General features: G+C 41.5%; 1 protein-coding gene across 1 annotated transcript in view; it reads left to right on the forward strand.

Annotated features, from left to right (window-relative positions):
• The window catches only part of sdha (succinate dehydrogenase complex, subunit A, flavoprotein (Fp)), a 45333-nt gene extending 33938 nt beyond the window's left edge, over positions 1-11395 (forward strand). Inside the window, exons 11-15 of the mRNA XM_078540143.1 lie at positions 1302-1420; positions 3207-3318; positions 4716-4846; positions 9448-9561; positions 10741-11395. Coding sequence (XP_078396269.1) covers positions 1302-1420; positions 3207-3318; positions 4716-4846; positions 9448-9561; positions 10741-10827 — 563 coding nt within the window. The 3' untranslated portion in view covers positions 10828-11395. The remainder of the gene's footprint in view (positions 1-1301; positions 1421-3206; positions 3319-4715; positions 4847-9447; positions 9562-10740) is intronic.
• The last annotated feature ends 10792 nt before the right edge of the window (positions 11396-22187 follow it).

Below are 22187 nucleotides of genomic sequence, written 5' to 3' on the forward strand. Positions count from 1 at the left end.
CGCAGCAAAATCAGCTGTGCACCCACCAACCTGTCAATGGCCAATTGAGGCCATTGACAGAGTCATTGAAGCAATTAATGGACCTGCCCATCCAACCTTAAGGTTGGCGGGCAGGCCAGGAGCCCTGGTGGGCTTCAGAAAAAGCATGAAACCTCATGTTTGGGCGGGATAAGGTTTCATGTAGGTTTTTAAAAATTTAATTCAAGTTTTGTAAAAAAGTTATGGACATGTCCCCGCTCATGTGACTGTGACGCATGAGGGGACATGTCAGGGAATTTTTTTTTCTATTAATGTTTTTGACAGTAGAGGCGATCTCCCTGAGGCAGCACTTAGCCTCAGGGGGATGAGTGCACTCTTTCATGCGCATGCGCGAAAGAGTGCACTCTCAGGTTTAGGGATTACCCCCATCCAGCCTGCACAGGGGGTGCATAGTGATTCCATGTGAACGTCATGCTGGGCAGGCCTTAATTGCACCCCACCCCCCCCCCCCCCTCCCCCCAACGTAAAATGGCGGCGCGCCCCTGAAGTTGTTCCCTCAACGGGGGGAAAATCCTGCCCTTTTTTTTCTTGACTTGACTACCTTGTGATCTTCCCACACATTCCCCATAACAAGCCAACATCCTTACTGAGCAGAAATTAATCTAGAAACAGTTTGAAGTGTTGAGCGTTTTTTTTTCCCTACAGTAAAAGTGAAATTTCCAGAGACGTGAATGTCCTGGCTCTTGTTATTGTGCTGTATGTTTTTGCTATTAATTTTGTAAAGCACCTTTCATTTCCTCAGCTTTATAAACCAATTAATTACTTTGAAGTGCATTCATTATTACAAAGGCATGTGTGGTAGCCAGTGTGCTTACAATAAGAACCTCAAGCAATAAATGACCAGACTGAGCAGGCTAACTAGTTGAGGACATTGTGAGACCTCCCTACTTTTGAAACGATGCCGTGAGTTGCAAGATATGTCACTTGAAAGACAGCACCACTGACTGTGCAGACATCTGTCAATGTTTCATTGTTGTATTTGTCTAGATTACATGCTGGAGCTCATAATGGGGCTTGAACCCACAACCTCCTGACTCTTGCAGTTAGAGTGCAACAACTGATCTAAGTGTACTTTGCAGTTGTTGCTCTGACTTCATTCTTGTAAGTTCAAGCTTACTAGATTTCGGGGATGTTGCAGCTAAAAAAAATATTATTTACCTTATGGAAGAATTATTTTCAGATCTCTTCCCAACAAAATTGAATTAATTCAATGCTTTCAAAAGCAGTTCTTGGAATCTGAAGTATTTTTGCTCTGAATCCAGGAGAAACTGTCGCACCAATTAATCCAAATGCTGGAGAGGAGTCGGTAGCCAACCTTGACAGGCTGCGTTTTGCTGATGGAGGCACTCGCACATCAGAGCTCCGAATTAACATGCAAAAGGTGAGGGAAGAGAAGCACCTTTCAGAATTTCCCACTTTATAAATTTTTGATGACATTTTTGTGCTTAACGGGGATAATTGCCATTGCTGAAAGTGTAAGAGCTTTCTATTTTTAAACAAATTCTGCTCATCAAAGTGGTGAGTATTATTGCTTTTATAAATGTACTTGCAACATCATTAAAGACAGAATAGCACAGTGTTAGGGTCTAGTCCTTCATCTTTTAAAATCTGGTGTCTAACAGATGTGCTAGTATATAGATTTTAAAATTATAAGGACATTTTTGACTTGTTAATACAGTTGTTCAGTGATATATATGCAATCAATTTGTGATGTTGCGATTATTCTTGCGTAATTTGCTAGATAAGTTTTAGATGCGATTGTAATACAGTGGTTCTCATGGTTTGCACAACAATCACTTTGATTAGTAATGACACCCACTCAAAGAATTTATTGCTCAGTTATTTGGCTAAAACGCAGGCCTTCAGTGAAGGTGCCTGAAACTGAATTGTTGTTGCTGCATGTAACTATGAAACTGAAGTATTAGTCATTAATTTCACATTTCTTATTGATATAATTTACAAATTAGACAACTAGCTCTATTCTAAAATGATCCAGAAATTACAATAGGAATAGGCCATTTAACCCCTTGAGCCTGCACTGCTGTTCAATTAGATTGTGGCTGATTTGCATTTGAACTCCATTTATCCACCTTAGTTTCATATCACTTGATACTCTCAGCTAATATTTCTACCTAGTGTCTTGGAAGCTCCAATTGTTCCAGCATTTTGAAGACGTGTTTCTACTAACCTTTGTGTGATTTCACTCCTGAACAGCCTGGCTCTTAATACTACGGTTATATCTTCTCATTCCTGATCTCACACTCTGCACAGACAACAACACTTTTACTCTGTATCAACCCTTTTGAATCCTTTAACCATTGAAAACATTTAGAAAATTACGAGGTGATCTAATCTAAAATCAGGGGAACACAAGCCAAGATTATGCAATCTGCCTCAGAATTGAACCCTCTTAAGCCCCAGTATTATTCTGATATAAAATATAAGTGAAAACTGATAGATCACATTTCCAAATTGACACAACAAATTTATGTTAGACATGATGAAGGTACAAATATAAAAGCATTTATTGGCCCTTGTTGACTTTCATGTATGGAGGCCAACATTCAAACATAAAGATGAAAATCAGGCAGTCGCTGTTCTAGGTGGCTGCCCTGCAATTACCAGTTTTACACCTGGGTGGAAAATTATGAATCTATCCCATTAGTGTCTGCAAAGAGAGAAAATTATATTTAACATTATGCAGGTTGCCAGCTTTTTGCTGGCCAATTCTGCTCTAGATGGAATTTATTGTGGAACTTCGCTCAAGTCTGTTGGATATAGCTCCCAACTTAGCCATACAGAAACTGGTTCAATCCACTTTGCTGAACTGCCGACTACCAAAATTAAGTTTTCTTAATAAACCTCTTGCATATTTCACTGTTTGCATTCAGCCTCCTTTGGTTTAATATCCTAAGCAGAGTGTTAGACACCCTGGCTCAAGTCAGTTCATGCCATATTCAGTTCTGAAGGCAGCATTAAAAGGATATATTCCAGCATTATAATGTACGTATAAATGAGAAGTTTTTTTTGTTTAAATTGATATCCTTTACGTAAAATCTTACTGCTCTTTAGCAAGCAGGGACTTAATGTGACACGTACAGCCATTGAATGGGAAACATGAATTAGAGACTGGAGATTGATTTTCCTTTAATTCCTGTTTTCAACAGTGCATGCAAAGTCACGCAGCTGTGTTCCGTACAGGCTCTGTACTAAAAGAAGGTTGTGAGAAGTTGAGTGATTTATATCGTTCTCTGGATGATATCAAGACATTTGACAGAGGTAGATGTTTTTCCTTTGTCTTAATTCACTTAATTGTCACACGAGTGATTATAACCAGAATGTTAAATTGCATATATTTGTCAGCACAACTGTACACCATCGATTGATTTTCAGAGGATCCGTGCTACACATGAGCTTGGGTTGGAGATAGTGCTGCTATTCCTCAGTTCCGCTTCTGTCACTTACTCCACATCAACAGTAAAATCTCTCAAATTGTTCCTCAAGTTATTAGATACTCACAATTATTTATAAATCTATTTAAATTTTATTTTATGCATACATAATGCTAGTATTAACTTTTTAAATCTCTCTTATAATATTGTAAAACAAATTGATTCCAGAGCCCCTCAGTCATTTTACAAAGATGCTAGCTCAGGCTACACAGAATTCTGTGCCCAATTCATTACTGTAAAAGTTAATGCAGAACCAAATTTTGCAGCTTTGCACAGCACCATCTGTTTTATTTCAGTGATAGGGTAAGCTTAAAAAAAAATTCTTTGGGTGTGGGTGTCACTGCAGGACCAATTGCCAATCCTCAGCTATCCTTGAGATGGTACTGATTGGACTGCTTCTTGAATTGCTGCAGTCCATGCGAAGGTGCTCCCTCAATGCTTTTAGGTAGAGAGCTCCAGGGTTTTGGCCCAGTTATGATGAAGGGACAGGGATAGTGCGTGACTTGGAGGTGATGGTGTTCCCATGCGCCTGCTGACCTTGTCCTAGGTGGTGCAAGTTTTGGGTTTGGAAGGTGCTGCCAAAAAATCTTGGTGAGTTGTTGCAATGCATCATGTAGATAGTACACACTACACCACAGGGGGTTGATGTTTAACTGGTGAGTGGAGTGCTAATCAAGTGGACTGCTTTGTCCTGGAAGGTATTGAGCCTCCTGAGTGATGATGTTGGGATTTAATTCAAATAAGCAAAATATATGTTTCTGTCTTAAAAGCTCCAAATTTATCATTGTTTTTAATAACAGCACATAATGAAACATATTTGAATTGGTATGGTAATGTAGTGGTTAAGATACTGGATTAGCAGCTCAGAGGTTAAAAGTTCAAATCTCACCATGGAAAATTGTGCAATTGAATGTAATAAATCTGGTAAATTGTGGCTGGCACCAGGAAAACAAATTGACTGTGAATGATGCCACATTGTTATAAAAGCCTGAAGGAACCAGTCTGGCTACTTGTGACACTAGACCACACAGTGTGGTCGGCTTTTGATTCCCTCTAAAGTGGTTTAGCAAGCTGTTGACCTGGTCAACTATAGGGTCAACCATTAAATGCACCATTATTAGCAACACCCACATCCTGAGAACAAATCTGTGTCCTGTTCAAATATGCAGTAAAGTTACTAAACCAGTACTTGATGTTTAATGAGAGCCGCACTGTTTGTTTCAGGTATTGTTTGGAACTCTGACCTAATCGAGACTTTGGAGCTGCAGAACTTGATGCTTTGTGCCCTACAGACCATCTATGGTGCAGAGGCTCGCAAAGAGAGCAGGGGAGCGCATGCCAGGGAGGATTTCAAGGTTTGATTAATATGACAATGTTGTGATCATTCAGCCACAAACTGGCTGGGCCAAATATACCTTTAGTATTGTACTGTCAAATGAATTACTGAAAGTCACTGAGCGCAGATGTGTTTTTTTCATTGTTTACTATGATTCGAAAGACCTGAATAGATAACATTACTGGACACTGGTCTTTGAGAGAAGTTGTAATAATTCACCAGAATGATACTTGGGATAAAAGGGCTGAGCCATGACAGGAGATGCATAAAAGAGTTATGTTCAAGACTGGAGATGATGTTAAAGGGGGATCTGATTGAAGTACTCTATTAAAATAGGGTAGTCAGGACCTTCTAGTAGGGGTATGGTGAATAAACAAATTTCTAAAATTCAAGCTAAGATTGTTAATTGTAGACTGGGGAAAACATTTTCACATAAAGGGTTTTGAGTATGTGGAATGCACTTCCCGAGAAAGCATACGAGTGCATACTTGGGAAGTAGGGACATTAGGGATATGAGCAAGGGCACAGAATTTTTATAAGATAGAGCCGCCTTGAATTATGGAACTGACTCAGTGACCTGCTCAAAGTTTATATATAACGTTTGAATGTCTCAAAATAATGGGAAAGATATTGGCTATTTCAAATGCAATAAGCACTCCTTTCTCACCCACTATGTAAAAAACCTTACAGAGCACTGTTGCATCACTGTTGGATCCAATAATGGGAAATGAACCAGAGCAGTTAAGAGAAGCAGACATAGGGAGCATCTAGGTAATATTGATCACACCATAATAAGGTTTAAGATAATGATTGAGAAAGGCATAAGCAAGACAAAGACCAAAGTAAAAGTTTGGAAAAACCTAATTTTAAGGGAATGAGAATGAAATTAGGGAAGATAAACTGGAAAATATTGACAAACACAAAGATAGTGCAGCAGTGGGAAATATTTTAAAAGGTGATTAATGGAGTTCAGGAGAAATTTATTCCACTCAAAAACAAGAAGAAGCTAGCCAGTAATGAAACTGTGACTGAATAAAGGGATAAGGACTAAAGAAACTAAAGGAAAAGGCAATAAGTAGATAACAAAGGGAATATGAAGAGGCTAGGAAATAAGCCAAAAATACAATTAGGAACATAAGCTATCAAGGTATGTAAGAAGAACAAAATATTTTACAGATGCATAAATAGCAAAAAGAAAATCAGAGTAGAGATAAGGCTGCTAAGGGATACAGAAGAGTTTGGGCCTATACTCATTGTAGTTTAGAAGAATGAGAGGTGATCTTATGGAAACATGCAAGATTCTGAGGGGGCTTGACAGGATAGCTGCCCCATCATGGGGAAATCTAGAACTAGAGGGCACTGTTTCAAAATAAGGGGTTTCCCATTGAAGACAGACGACGAGGAATTTCTTCTCTGAAGGCTGCCAATCTTTGGAATTCTCTACCTGAGAACAGTGGAGGCTGCATCATTAAATATATTCAATGACAGATTTTTGATCGACAAGGGAGTCAAGCAGACAAGCTAGAAAATAGAGTTGAGACCAATCAGATCAGCCACTATTCCATAGAATGGCAGAGCAGGCTCGAGGAGCCAAATGGCTTACTCTTCCTATTTCTTATGCTTATGAACTCACGTGTAATAACAGTAAGATAACAGAAATATTGAATAATGACTTTTCCTCTATTTACCAGAGAGATTTATTTGGGGTGAGTATGACAAGTGATTTTCAAAAATATAAAAAAATTCAAGGTGCAGAAAGGAGATAATGATAAATTTGTTAAATTAAGGGAATATAATTCCTAATCTGGATAGATTATATATGTGCTTACTAAAACATCAAGGGAAGAGGTAGCAGAGGGAATATGAGGACTGGCCGACAACTTACATTATTCTTGTATTTAAAAAGGGAGATAGAGCAAGTTTGGGGAACACAGTTAGCTTAACATTGATGGTCGGAAAGATAATGAAATCCGATGTAGTAGAAATCATCGAGAAACTGAAAATATAATAAGAATAATCAACCTGGATTCCAAAAAGGAAGTTTATGCTTAACCAACTTATTGATTTATTTGAAGGAATAACTGAAAGAATAGGGGTAATGCAGTAGATTTAGTATACATGGAGTTCCAAAAGACCTTCAATAAGATTCTGATCATGACCTCATGAGTAAGATCAGAGAATGTAAAATCAGGGAACAAGTAGCAGAATGGATAGCAAACTGACTATAAAACAGACCACAGAGTAGTGTTAATATCTGTTTTTCAGCATAAGGTGGTGGTGTTTCACAGGCATCAGTGCTGGAACCACTATTGTTCAGCATTTACATACACAACTAACTCCAGAATCCCAATTGTCTAATTTCAAAATTTGTGAATAACAACAAATTGGAGATATAGGGAATACTGAGGAAGACTGTTAGAAAATACAAGAAAATGTCAACAAACTTACGGAATGGGCATGTATTTACAAATGAATTTCAGTGTAGGTATTGTGGGGTGTTCATTTTGGAACATAAAGTAAGAAGGCGGCATAATCCTTGGAAAATTGGATAGAAGCACAAAGTGATGTGGGGTGCAGGTTCATAAATCATTAAAACTAGTGATGTAGGTTAGTAAGGCTATAAAAATGCCAACAAAACACTGGGGTTCATTTCTAGGGAAAAAGAATTGAAAGCAGAGAAGCTATGTTAAACTTGATTTGAAGCTTGGTTGGACTACACTTAAAAGGTTACACAGTTTTATCCTTCATATTATAAAGAGGATATAGAGACACTAGAGAAAGTGCAAAAGACATTTCTATGGATGATACCAGAACTCAAGATATAATTATTAGGAAAGACTGAACAGACCCGCGGGTCTGTTTCTAAAAGAAGAGAAGGCTGAGGTGGTAACCCTATAGACATCTTTAAAATTATGAAAGGATTTGATTGAAATAGAGAAAATGTTTCTATCTGTGTGGAAAATCCAAAACTAAGGGACATAAATAGAAGATAATCACTAATAAATCCAGTAGAGAATTTAGGAGAAACTACTTTACCCAAAAGGTCATCTTGGTGTCTCAGTTAAGATTGGGACTTTGCTTGGAAGCAGTTTGCATTTTGATATCTGTCTACAACCATGAGTCGGTGCTTTGCTGAACTCTTTCTTCCCTTTGTACTTTGTCCTTTCTCCCTTTTGGGGGAGATAATAAACTGAGGCCGCATTTTCCCCCTCAGGTGGTAATTCCTCAACCAACTTCATTGAGAACTGATTACCTGGTTGTTTATATCTGTGTGTGCAAATGGACTGCTGAATTTTTCTGTAGTCTCAGCACTTCGTAAAGAACTTCATTGGCTGTAATGCGCTTTGGAACATCTTAAGGTCATGAAAGGTGCTATATAAATGAAAGCCTTTTTCTCTTTTAACCCTACACCACATTAGTAGTCACCTGAAGAAGTTCTAAATCTATAAATAGAATTTTATTTTCCCATACCATATGAATGCTTTTAAACACAATTTTACTTCAATGTTGTGCTTCATCTCCTGTCACCCAGTCAGACAGTCTGCCAGCATGATCCAGGCTCTCAAATGATTGTTGTTCACTTAGCTGAGATACATGTGGGCTGTTCATAGTGAGGAAACTTTGCCCCAGTGCAAGTCACTACCTAGAAAAGAAAAACAAATTTAGAATAATTTCAAACAAAAATTCTGGCAAGGCATTGGGTGAAGGCACCACTTTAATAGGAAGAGGGGATTGCAAGAGAACACAAACTGATAGCCAATTTCTAATGATTATTAAATGCATCTTGGTTCGCCTAATTATGTTTATGTTTATTTTTGTTTCTGTCTAAGGATGTTTCTCTCTAGTTTTAGTAGCTTTTCAAAAACAGTGGGGATCTGTTTGTGTTTTTCAAATACCAGTGAGGGTCTGTTTTGTGAGGCATATTTTAAAATAGCAGTGGGATTGTTTTAGTGAGCTCATTTTAAAATAACAGTAGCTGTTTGTTTTAGAGAGCCCATTTTTTCAGAATGTAGGCCCCTAGCGTAAACCATCAACCTCCTGGGAGTGTATGTTGGGAAATGGTAAGGATGCTCCTTGTGATTTTCCACTCTTTTCAAGTTAATCAATGGAAACTCATGGGCAGTACACCTGTGATACCTTGATGTATATCCTTGTAGAGGAGGCTCCATGGCTGCACTGTGCATTCAGAAAATCAGACCTCCAGTATCTGGAATCGGGTAGTGGGAAAGGGGAAAAAGAACTTACATTTATATAATGTCTTCCATGACCTTCGGCTATCCTAAAGTGCTTTACAACTAGCAGTGGTATTGTGAAATTTAGTCACTGGTTAATGTAGGAAATGTGGCAACCAATTTGCACACAGCAAAGTTCCACAAATAGCAATATGGCCATGTCAAGGTAATCTGCTTTAGTGTTGTTAGTTGATGGGTAAATATTGGTTAGGACACTAGGGAGAATGCCCCTGCTCTTTTTTTTGAATAGTGCTATGGGATTAAGTCCAACAGAAAGAACAGATGGGGCCTTGGTTTATTGTCTCATTTGTGAAGCAAAGAATTGAGGATGTTTGCTGAGCCTTTGACTGAAATGTGCAGTAATTTTTTTTCTCTCTTCTCATTTTAGGTGAGAATTGATGAATATGACTTTTCAAAACCATTGCAAGGCCAAGAGAAGAAATCATTTAATGAACATTGGAGAAAGCACACACTCTCCCATGTGGATCCCAAGACTGGGAAGGTGAGAATTATTGATTACAGCAAATGGAAGATGTTTGCACAAGCAGATTTTTTGAATGCTCTTCTTAACTGAAAGTACTGATGCACCTATATAAAAAAAAATGTTTCTTTTTGTAGTTACCAGCTTTTATTATCAAAATGACAATATTACAAATGCTTCTTTGACTATGAATCTTCACTTGCATACAAAAAATGGGAAATTACAGGTATCCTACCTGTGACTTTCCATCATTAAAATTAATGGTCAGAAAACCGTGGGCAGTTCTATACGATAAGGCTTCATATTAATAGAATACAAGGATTTTCAGGTTGATTGAAAGTCTGACAGGCTGCGATGTGAATGCTCCTTCCGTGGCCATGACCATCTTCATATTAGTTGATTGAGTGATTAGTCCTAGATGGTGGGAGAGCTTTACAGCCTCATATGACCCATACAATGGGGTGGTGGGGGAGAATAACACCCTGAACCAGACATGAGTACCCGCTGGATGTCAAACCGGAATTCCGAGCCAGAGCTCTGGGCTGCGCTCGCTGGGATTGTCTGGAGTGTGGTTCGCACCTTGCATCTGCTGACACAGGCAGGAATGCTACCACTGAGCCAGAGGCTAACTATGCAAGAGCTTGTGTGTAATAGAAGGTCTGATTAAAAAGGAGTATCTGAAATACAATGTTTCTAATTAGACTCCACATGGGGTTTCTTTAATACACTAATTAGGTGCATGTGCTTATGATGAGAGGTGAAAAGTAAATGTGAAGCATGAATACACTAAATTAAGCTTGCATTCCATTGAGTCAGCTTTCATGCAGTTATCCCATTAATTGTAGAACATAAGCTTTTAAACTGAAATGTGGGGATGTCTGTGAACAGATGCTGAGGGTCATTAGGTTTATGTCTGGGAAGAACTGTCTCAAATTTTCATCATTTGGTTGACTTACTGGCACTTTCTGAATTAATATCTTTTTTTGATATTTTTGAAAAGAGGTTGGGTGTCCTGGTGAGTATATCAATATCTGTGGACCATTCTCCACACACACAAGATTGAAAACCCCCCCCAGGGAGCACCCAATCCGTGGAAATTGCTACTTGAAGTGAAGTAGAGGGATGGAAGAGGCAAGGATACAGGGCACTAAACATCCTTCTGTTCTGATCATTTATTTATAACTTTGTTTTAAATTCCAGATTACGTTGGAATACAGACCTGTAATTGACACTACGTTGGATGCAAAAGAGTGTGCCTCAGTTCCACCAGCAATTCGTTCTTATTAAATTTGGCTAGGCTGGTACATCCATTACATACTAAATTGACATGAAAAAAGTAGCTCCCTGTTGTCATATTTAATTAAATTCTAATGTAATGGCAAATGTGGTTCTTTTTGAACTATCCATATGTTCTAACCATATGTATATTGTAAAGAGTAAACTACATCTTTCACATTAGTGTGACTCTAAATCTACATGAGCAGTGCTACGTCTGTACATAGTGCTTTTTCAGCAGAATGTGTAGTTATTGCAGCCGCTTCAGAGAATGTGCACTGTATTGAAGATACTTGATTTTTCTCTGCCAGTTCATTAAAAGTAAATCCATTGTAATGCTGACCAACTGATATTCAGAGACGGGATTTTCCGATTTTAATAATTATTCTGCTGATGGCTATTCTACCTTTCCACTGATACAGAATACAAATTGAAGATGGATGCAATTCAAAGGCAGATAAACAGTATTTATTTGGCTGCTGAAGGACAATATCAGTGTGCTTGGGAGTGATATAAAGTAGTATTGTATGGTAGTTTATTATGTCTCACACATGCTTACTGATAAAACGTATAAACGTTTTACTGAAGTTCAAATTGATTTACAGTAGCATAGTTGACTAGCAATCCAGAGGCGTGAACTAGTGCTCTGGAGACATGAGTCCAATTCCAACCACGGCAACTGGGGGAGTTTAAATTTAATAAATCTGGAATAAAAATCTAGTCTCAGTAATGATGACCTTGAAACTATCGGATTGTCGTAAAAACTCACCTGGTTCACTAATGTTCTTTAGAGAAGGAAATCTGCCATCCTAAGCCACTCTAGCCTACATATGACTTCAGACCTACAGCAATGTGCTTTACTTAATTCCCCCCTGAGCTGACCTAGCAAGCCACTCAGTTGTATCAAGCCACTGCAGAAAAGTCAAATAAGAATGAAACCTGACAGACCACTGGCATCAACCTCAGCACTGGAAATGACAAAGGGCACACTCAGCCCAGTAAACCTTTAAAAGTCCTCCTCAGGTATATGTGGGGAGTTGAGTCAAAACTAAGAAAGCTGTCACATGGACTAGTCAAGGATAAGCCTGACATCATCATGCTCAGTGAATCACACCGTAGAACCAATGTCCCAGATTCATCAATTACCATCCCTTGGTGTGTCTTATCCCATCAGCAGGATAGACCTACCAAAAGTTGGGACACACTGGTATACAGCCAGGAGGGAGTGATCCTGGGAATCCTCAACATTGACTCTGGACCCCACAAAGTCTCATGGCATCTTGTCAGGCATGGGGAAAGAAACCTCCTGCTGATTATCACCTACCACCCTCCCTCAGCTAATTAATCAATGCTCTCCAATGTTGAACAGCACTTGGAAGAAGTACAGAAGATAGCAAAGGCCAGAATGTACTCTGGGAATTTTAAGGACCATCACCAACAGCATTACTACTTACACTGCCGCCACACTAGGCATATGGCAGGTGGTGAGAGAACCAACAAAGAGGAAAAACCTAATTGACCTTGCTCTCATGAATCGACCTGTCACAGATGCATCTGTCCATGACAGTATTGGTAAAGTATGGCATCGAGCCACATAAGATATTGAATCAGGTGTCCAAAAGCTTGGTCGAAGAGAGAGCTTTTGAGGAGTGTCTTAAAGGAGGAAAGTGAGTTGGAGGGTGGGTGTTTCAGAACTTAGGGTCTAGGCAGCTGAAGCACAGCCACCAAAGTTGGAGCATTTATAATTGGGAATGCACATACCAGAATTAGAGTGCAGATATCTCAGAGGGTTGTGGGGCTCAAGATTAGAGAGATACGGAGGGGGAAGGCCATGGAGTGATTTGAAAACAAGGATGAGAATTTTTGAAGTGAAGATGTTGCTTGAATGGGAGCCAATGTAGGTCAGTGAGCACAGGAGTGATAGTGGAATGGGACTTTGTTCAAGTTAAGAGTAGTGTTCTGGATGAACACAAGTTTACAAAGGCTAGAATGTGGGACACCAGCCAGGAGTGCGTTGGAACAATCGAGTCCAGAGATAACAAAGGTATTAATGGGGGTTTCAGCAGCAGATGAGACAGGGATGAAGTCGAGCAATGTTAGGGAGGTGGAAATAGGCGGTCTTATTAATGACACAAATATGAGGTTGGAAGCTCATCTCGAGATTAAATATGACACCTTGATTGCAAGCAGACTGGCTTACTCAGACTGTTACCAGGGAGAAAGATGGAGTTCGTAACTAGGGAGCAGAGTTTGGAGCAGGGACGAAAAACAATTATTTCATACTTTCCAATATTTAATTGGAGGAAATATCTGCTCTGTCGGATAAGCAGTCTGATAATTTAGCAACATTGGTGAAGTCAAGAGATGTGTGCTGAGGTAGAGTTAGATGTCTCTTCATATATTTGAAAATTAATGCTTTGCCTTTGGATGATGTCTCTGTCGGCAGCATGTAGATGAGAAATTGAGGGAGCCAAGGATAGATCCCAGAGGGACACCAGATGTAGCAGTGCAGGAGCAGGAAGAGAATCCATTGGCAGTGATTCTCTGGCTATGAATAGATAAAAATTGATCCAGATGAGATTAGTCCCACTCCACTGGGGATGATGGAGAGGCATTGGAGGCAGATGACTTGTTCAACCATGTCAAAGGCTGCAGACAGGAAGGCTGAAGAGGGAGAATTTACTTTTGACACAGTCTTGTAGGATGTCATTTGTGACTTTGATAAGAGTTGTTTCAGTGCTGTGGCACAGTACAGATTAAAGCTCGAGTCCTGCAGCACCCAGCCGTGAATGATGGTGGGCAATTAAACAATTAACAGGAGGTGGAGGCTTGACAAACTTCCCCATGTATGATGATGGGGGCCCTAGCACGTCAGTGCAAAAGACAAGGCTATAGTATTTTCAACCATCTTCAGTCAGAAGAGCAGAGTGGATGGTCTGTCTTGGCCTCCTCCTACTAAGGTTTTCGGTAATACAGATGCCGGTCTTCAACCAATTTGATTCGCTCCACCACTCCACATGATATCAAGAAACTGCTAAGTGTCCTAGAGACAGCAAAGGCTATGGGCCCTGATAACACTCTGGCTGTAGTACTGAAGACTTGTGCTCCAGAATTGTTATGCCCTGGGCAGACTGTTCCAGTCCAGTACAGCTCCAACACTGGCATCGACCTGGCAATGTAGAAAATTGCCCAGATATGTCCTGTCCTTAAAAAGCAGGACAAATTCAATCCAGCCGATCCCCTCCCCATCAGTCTAGTGTCAAACATTAATAAAGTGATGAAGGTTTTGTTGACAGTGCTATCAAGCAGCACTTATTCGGCAATAACCTGCTCACAGCTGCACAGCTTGGGTTCTGACCTCATTACTGCCTTGTCCAAACATGAATGAAAGAATTGAATTCCAGCAGTGAGACGTAAGTGACTGCCCTTGTCATCAAGGCAGCATTTGACCTATTGTATCAAGGAGCCCTAGCAAAACTGAAGTCAATGGAAATCAGGGAAAACTCTCCAGGGTTGGAGTCATACCTAGTGGAAAAGTTGTGGTTGTTGGAGGCCAATCATCTCAAGCCTAGAGCATCACTGCAGGAGCTCCTCAGGTTAGTGTCTCATACCCAACCAGCTTCAGATGCTTCATTGCTGACCATCCCACCAATATAAGGTAGGAAGTGAGAATATTCACTGATGATTGCATACTGTTCACTACCATTCATAACTCCTCAGATGCTGAAGTGGTCCCTATGTACAGGCAGCTAAACTTGGACAACATCCAGGCTGAGGTGTTGAGTGACATTCATCCTGCACAAGGGCAGGCAATGACCATCTCCAACAAAAGAGAATCTAGGATCTGTCCTTGACATTCAATGGCATTATCATTGCTGGATCCCTGACCATCACCATCCTAGGGTTACCCTTGACCAGGAGTTGAACTGGACAAGCCATAAAAAATACTGTGGTTCCAAGAGCAGGTTGGAAGCTGGGAATTCTGTGACTAGTAACTCAATCCTGGCTTCCCAAGACTGTTTACCATCTGCAAGTTATAGGTCAGGAATGTAATGGAATACTCTCCACATGTCAGAATGAATGTGGCTCCAATAACACTGAAGCAGCTCGACACCATTCAGAACAAGGCAGCCCACTTAATCAGCAGCTTATCCGCCACTGGTGCACATTGATAGTGGTGTGTACCATCTACAAAATGCACTAAGATCATAAGAACTAGGAGCAGGAGTAGACCATTCAATACCTGGAGCCTGCTCTGTCGTTTAATAAGATAATGGTTGATCTGATTATGGCCTTAACTCCACTTTCCTGCCTGCGCCCATAACCCTTGACTCCCTCGTTGATCAAAAATCTGTCTAACTCAGCCTTTAATATATTTAATGACCCAGCCTACATTGCTCACTGAGATAGAGAATTCCAAAGACTTCGAACCTCTGGGAAAAGAAATTTCTCCTCGTGTCAGGCTTAAATGGGAGACCCCTTATTTTTAAACTAGGCTCCCTAGTTCTAGATTTCCCCATGAGGAGAAACATCCTCTCACCATCTACCTTGTCAAGCCCCCTCAGAATCTTATGTTTCAATAAGATCACCTCTCTTCTAAAGCCCAAACAGTATAAGCCCAACACGCTCAACCTTTTCTCATAGGATAATATTTCCATCCCAGGAATCAGCCTAGTAAATCTTCTCTGAACTGCTTCCAATGCAAGTAAGAAGACCAAAGCTATACCAATGCTCTAGTTGTGTTCTCACTGATGCCCTATACAGTTGTAGATAGACTTCCCTACATTTATACTCCATCCCCCTTGCAACAAAGGCCAACACTCCATTTATCTTCCTAATAACTTCTTGTAACTATCTGCTACTGCGGAGATGGTGGTGTGGTGGTAATGTCACTAGATTAGTAATCTAGAATTCCAGGCTAATGCTGTAGGGGCATGGGCTCAAATCTCACCATGGCAACTGGTGGAATTTGAATTTACTCAACAAATCTGGAATTAATATCTAGTCTCAGAGATTGTGACCCTGAAACTAGCATTTATTGTTGTAAAAACCCATCTGGTTCACTAATGCCCATTAGTGAAGGAAATCTGCCATCCTTACCTGGTCTGGCCTAAATGTGACTCCAGACTCAAAGTAATGTGGTTGACTCTTAACCTCCCTGTGAAATGGTATGACAACCCACTCAGGTCGAGGCCAATTGGGGATGGGCAACAAATGTTGGCCTTGTCAGTGATACCTACTTCCCACGAGAGAATAAAAAACACCAGCATGCCAATTTTTTGAGATCCATGTAGAAGGATACCCAGATCCCACTGTAGTCCAGCATTCTGCAGTCTGTATCAATTTAAATAATATTCTGTTTTTCTATTCTTACAACCAAAATGGATAATCTTACATTTTCCACATTATACTCATGTGCCAAATTTTTGTGCACTCACTTGACCTATTAGTATTCCTTTATCCCAGCGGACTGATTGTGTCAGCCTGTTCCTGCCCCACGGAACTCATTTCTTGCTATCTTGACTCTATTCTCTCTCCCCTTGTCCAGTCTCTTCCCACCTACATCTACGAATCCTCTCGCACCCTACATCATATTAACAATTTCCAGTTCCCTGGCCCCAACCGCCTCCTCTTCACCATGGATGTCCAATCCCTCTACACCTCCAGCCCCCACCGGGATGGTCTGAGGGCTCTCCGCTTCTTCCTTGAACAGAGGCCCGAACAATCCCCATCCACCACTACTCTCCTCCGTCTGGCTGAACTTGTTCTCACACTGAACAATTTCTCCTTAAACCCGTCTCACTTCCTCCAAATAAAAAGTGTGGCTATGGGTACCCGCATGGGCACCAGTTATGCCTGTCTCTTTATGGGGTATGTGGAACATTCCTTGTTCCAGTCCTACTCAGGCCCCCTCCCACAGCTCTTTCTCCGGTACATCGATGACTGCTTCGGTGCTGCTTCATGCTCTCATCTGGATCTGGAAAAATTTATTAATTTTGCTTCCAATTTCCACCCCTCCATCATTTTCACATGGTCCATCACTGACACTTCCCTTCCTTTTCTTGACCTCTCAGTCTCAATTTCTGGTGATAGACTGTCCACCAATATTCATTACAAGCCTACCAACTCCCACAGCTACCTTGACTACAGCTCCTCACACCCCGCTTCCTGTAAGGACTCCATCCCATTCTATCAGTTCCTTTGCCTCTGTTGCATCTGTTCTGATGATGCCACTTTCCAAAACAGTTCCTCTGACATGTCTTCCTTCTTCCTTAACCGAGGTTTTCCACCCACAGTGGTTGACAGGGCCCTCAACTGTGTCCGGCTCATCTCCCGCACATCTGCCCTCACACCTTCCTCTCCTTCCCAGAACCATGATAGGGTCCCCCTTGTCCTCACTTATCACCCCACCAGCCTCAGCATTCAAAGGATCATCCTCCGCCATTTCCGCCAACTCCAGCATGATGCCACTACCAAACGCATCTTCCCTTCATCTCCCCTGGCGGCTTTCCGCAGGGATCGTTCCCTCCAGGACACTCTGGTCCACTCCTCCATCACCCCCTACACCTCAACCCCCTCCCACAGCACCTTCCCATGCAACCGCAGAAGGTGCAACACCTGCCCCTTTACTTCCCCCTCCTCACCGTCCAAGGGCCCAAACAATCCTTTCGAGTGAAGCAGCATTTCACTTGCACTTACCTCAATTTAGTCTACTGCATTCGCAGCTCCCAATGCAGTCTCCTCTACTTTGGAGAGACCAAACGCAGACTGGGTGACCGCTCTGCGGAACACCTTCGGTCTGTCTGCAAGCATGACCCAGACCTCCCTGTCGCTTGCCATTTCAACACACCACCGTGCTCTCATGCCCACATGTCAGTCCTTGGCCTGCTGCAATGTTCCAGTGAAGCTCAACGCAAACTGGAGGAACAGCACCTCATCTTCCGACTAGGCACTTTACAGTCTGCCGGACTTAATATTGAGTTTAACAATTTCAAATCATGAACTCTCTCCTCCATCCCCACCCCCTTTCCAATCCCCCTTTTTCCAATAATTTATAATTTTTTTACAACTTTATTTTTTTCTTTTCCCTCCTATTTTTAAATTTATTTCGATCCATTGTTTCATCTCCACCTTTTAGCCCATTTCGATCCCTTCCCCCCACCCCACCCACACTAGAGCCATCTGCCACTAGCTTGCTTCCCTTAATGTCCCCATTAGTACATCCTTTAGATAATATCACCACCGTCAACACCCCTTTGTCCTTTTGTCTATGACATCTTTGGCAGTCTCTTCTTGGCCTCCACCTATCACTTGCCCCCTATTGAGCTCTCCTGTCCCACCCCCTTTTACCAGCTTACATTTCATCTTATTTCTATATGTCTTAGTTCTGATGAAGGGTCATAAGGACTCGAAACGTCAACTGTATCCCTCTCCGCAGATGCTGTCAGACCTGCTGAGTCTTTCCAGGTATTTTTGTTTTTGTTCCTTTGTAGACTTTTTGTGTCCTCACAACTTGCCCTTCTACCTATTTTTGCATTGTCAGTAAATTAGGCTAGAATACAGTCAATCCCTTCATCCAAGTAATTAATATAGATTGTCAATTGTTGAAGCCCCAGCACTGGTTCCTTTGACACGCCACTAGTTACAGTTTGCCAAGTTGAAACGGACCCATTTATCCTGAGTCTCAGTTTCCTGTTCGTTAGCGAATCCTCTTCTTCAGTTCTCTGCCCGAAGGCATGTTCTTGGTGACTATTTACAACAAAGTACCATGATTGTTGACAACAGGCAGGGTGAGGAGGCAGGCCCTGAGTTTACCTCACCTGGAATGGGGAGTCAAACCAATGCCTTTGGCATCAATCCGAATCACACGCTAGCTGAGCTAACTGGCCCCCAAGCAATTCCTCTATCCATGCTAATATATTACCCCAACACCATGAGCTCTTGCGCAATAACCTTTTATGTGGCACCTCAGTCAATGCCTTTGGAAATCCATCTACTGGTTCCTTTTTGCCCACCTTGCTTGTTGCATCCTCAAAGAGCTCTAATAAATTTGTCAAAGACAATGTCTCTTTATCAAAACCATGCTGACGCTGGCTGATTGTATTATGATTTTCTGGATGTCCTGCTACTACTTCCTTAATAATGAATTCTAACATTTTCCCAATGACAGATGTTAGGCTACCTATTCCTGCTTTCTGTCTCTGCCCTTTTCTTGAATAAAAGTGTTACATTTACTATTTCCACTGGGACCTTTCCAGAACCTAGGAAGTTTTGGAAGAATACAACCAATGCATCCATTATCTTTGCAGCCTCTTCTGTTAGGATTCTAGGATGCAGGCCATCAGGTTTGTGGGATTTGTCAACCTTTAGTCCCTTTAGTTTTATCAGTACTTTTTTTCTAGTGATCATGATTGTTTTAAGTTCCTCCCTTCCTTCCTTTTACCTCTTGATTTTCTATTCTTGGGATGTTTTTGTGACTTCTACTGTGAAAACTGATAGAAAATATTTGTTCAAAGACTCTGCAGTTTCCTTTTTTTCCCTATTATTAATTCCCCAGTTGCATCTTCTGAGAGACTATGTTTACTTTAGTTGCTCTTATCCTTTTGACATACTTGTAGAAGCTTTTACTCTGTTTTTATAGTTTTGCTAATTTTCTCCCATGCTCTAATTTCTCTCTCATTATTATTTTTAGTCATCCGTTGTTGGTTTCTAAAAATTCCCCAATCATCTAGCCCGCCACTAATCTTTACAGCATTATATGCCTTTTCTTTCAATTTTATACCATGCTTTGCTTTCTTAGTTAGCCACAGATGGTGTATCTTTCTCATAGCCTTTCTTTATCAATGGAATATATTTTTGTTGAGAGTTATGAAATATCTCCTTAAATATCCACCACTGCTTCTCTACTGTTTTACCATTTAATCTATTTAATCTTACCATTTAATCTATTTAATTTTACCATTTAATCTATTTAATCTTACCATTTAATCTATTTTCCCTGTCTACTTTTGCCAACATTATAGGAAGGATGTGATTGCACTAGAGAGAGTGCAGATGAGATTTACCAGGATGTTGCCGGGGCTGGAGAGTTTTACCTATGAGGAGAGATTGGATAGACTGGGGTTATTTTCCCTGGAGCAGAGGAGATTGAGGGGGGACATGATTGATGTGTATAAAATTATGAGGGGCATAGATAGGGTAGACATGAAGGAACTTTTCCCTTGGTGGAGGGATCAATAACCAGGGGGCATAGATTTAAGGTAAGGGGCAGGAGGTTTAGAGGGGATGTGAGGAAGAATTTTTTCACCCAGAGGGTGGTGGGAATCTGGAACTCACTGCCTGAAAGGTGGCAGAGGCAGATACCCTCAAAACATTTAAGAAGTATTTGGATGTGCACTTGCGATGCCATGGCATACAAGGCTATGGGCTTAGTGCTGGAAAATGGGATTAGAATAGTTAGGTACTTGTTTGACCGGTGCAGGCTCGATGGGCCAAAGGGCCTTTTTCTGTGCTGTAGACCTCTATGACTCTATAACTCTGTCTTCATACTCTTGTGATTGCCTTTAAGTTTAAGACACTGGCTTTAGACCCGCATTTATTACCCTCAAACTGCTTGTGAAATTCTATCTAGCCTATAAGATCCTTTGCTATGAGGCCATTAATTAATCCTGTCTCATTACACATTATTAAGTCTGGTTCCAGAACTTATTGTTATGAGAAAACACCCTGAATACACTCTATGAACTCATCCTGCAGGCTAACTTTGCCAATTTGATTTATCTAATCTATATGAAGATTCAAATTGCCCACAACTATTGCAGTACATCTTGCAGCAACTTACCAAGGCTCCTTCAATAGCATGTTATAAACCTGTGTCATCTGCCACCAAGAAGGAAGAGGGCAGTGGATGAATGGGGACATCACTACCTCAGGGTGACCAACTTTGCAGAAATAAAGTAAGGGACACTTCAATGGGGGCCGGTTATTGCTGGTGAAACTGGAGGTCTGTGGGATGTGGTGCTGGCAAGACCAGAGACCCAGGGAGGGCTTGTTAATTCTTTTATTGTGTAGATGATTAATCGCCCAACTGCAAAACTAGGCCACTCGTAACATTCCACATGTAATATACTTTACGTACAATCTGCCTCCTCAACCCCGTCGACACTCCGCACTGCTCTGCGCTGCTCCCCAGATACTTCATGTCGCTCCCCACTACATAAACATTTCCCAGAACCCCTCTCCCTCTACTCACACACAGCCCCTCTTTCCACCTCCCCCCCCCCCACCCCCCCACCCCCACCTCAGTACTGCCTCCATGCCCCCGTCCGAGGCTTGAGCTCTGGATCCAGTCCCGAGTCAACCAGACCCCACCCGAGACATGGGCTCCAGACCCCCCAACCCAACACCCGGGCCTGTCAGACACCTGTCTGATCCGCCAGCTTGGCAAACCCTGTCTGAGAGTCAAGCCTGTCACACCCCCGCCTATTTCTCAGGCTGCACTACTCTCTCCCCACCCGCATCCCCACCCCCGAGCCTACCAAGATTCTGGCTCTGCAGCTCCTTCCACTCCTGTGCCCCAACCAGCCACCTGTTGAACCCTGGGGCTTTGCCAATTTAACTTTCTTTGAGACTCAGAGCACTGGCTGTCCTCCTCCAGACCTCCGTGTGGCTGAGTGTCAACCCATGTGCAGCAGCACAGTGCACATGCGCAAACACCAAAGGTACAAGGGCAGCGGCAAGAGGAGACTCCCCAACAGTGCCCCGGTCGCTGCCCAAGAAATACAGGACAACTGGCGTCCTGGGAAACCAACATATGGGACTTAGGGCAAAATATAAAATTACAGGATGATCCCATAAAATGCGGGACAGTTGGTGACCCTGCCCCTGCAATTTCCCCTCTAAACCACTTACCATCCTGACTTGGAAACATATCGCCGTTCCTTCACTGTCGCTGGGTCAAAATCCTGAAACTCTCTCCCTAACAGCACATGGACTGCAATGGTTCAAGAAGGCAGCTCACCACCACCTTCTCAAGGGCAATTAGGGATGGGCAATAAATGCTGGCCCAGCCAGTGATGCTCGCATACCGTGAACAAATACAATACATCCTTAATTTTCTTATTGCACTTCATGTCAATAATTCATGTGAATAAATAATACTTCCAAAGTATTTGTAGCTCTTCTCATAATGTTGCTGAATTTCAAATGCCGTAATCCATATCTATCATAACAAATGTATGTTTATATCACAGCTTTCACAACTTTTGGATGTCCCCAGGCACTTTACTACTGACAAAGTACTTTTGAATTGTAGTCACTGTTGTAAAGTATATATGGCAGGAATTTACACACAGCAAGATCCCACAAACAAC

The sequence above is a fragment of the Cetorhinus maximus genome, chromosome 4, assembly GCF_964194155.1.
Source record: "Cetorhinus maximus chromosome 4, sCetMax3.hap1.1, whole genome shotgun sequence".
NCBI lineage: Eukaryota > Metazoa > Chordata > Chondrichthyes > Lamniformes > Cetorhinidae > Cetorhinus > Cetorhinus maximus.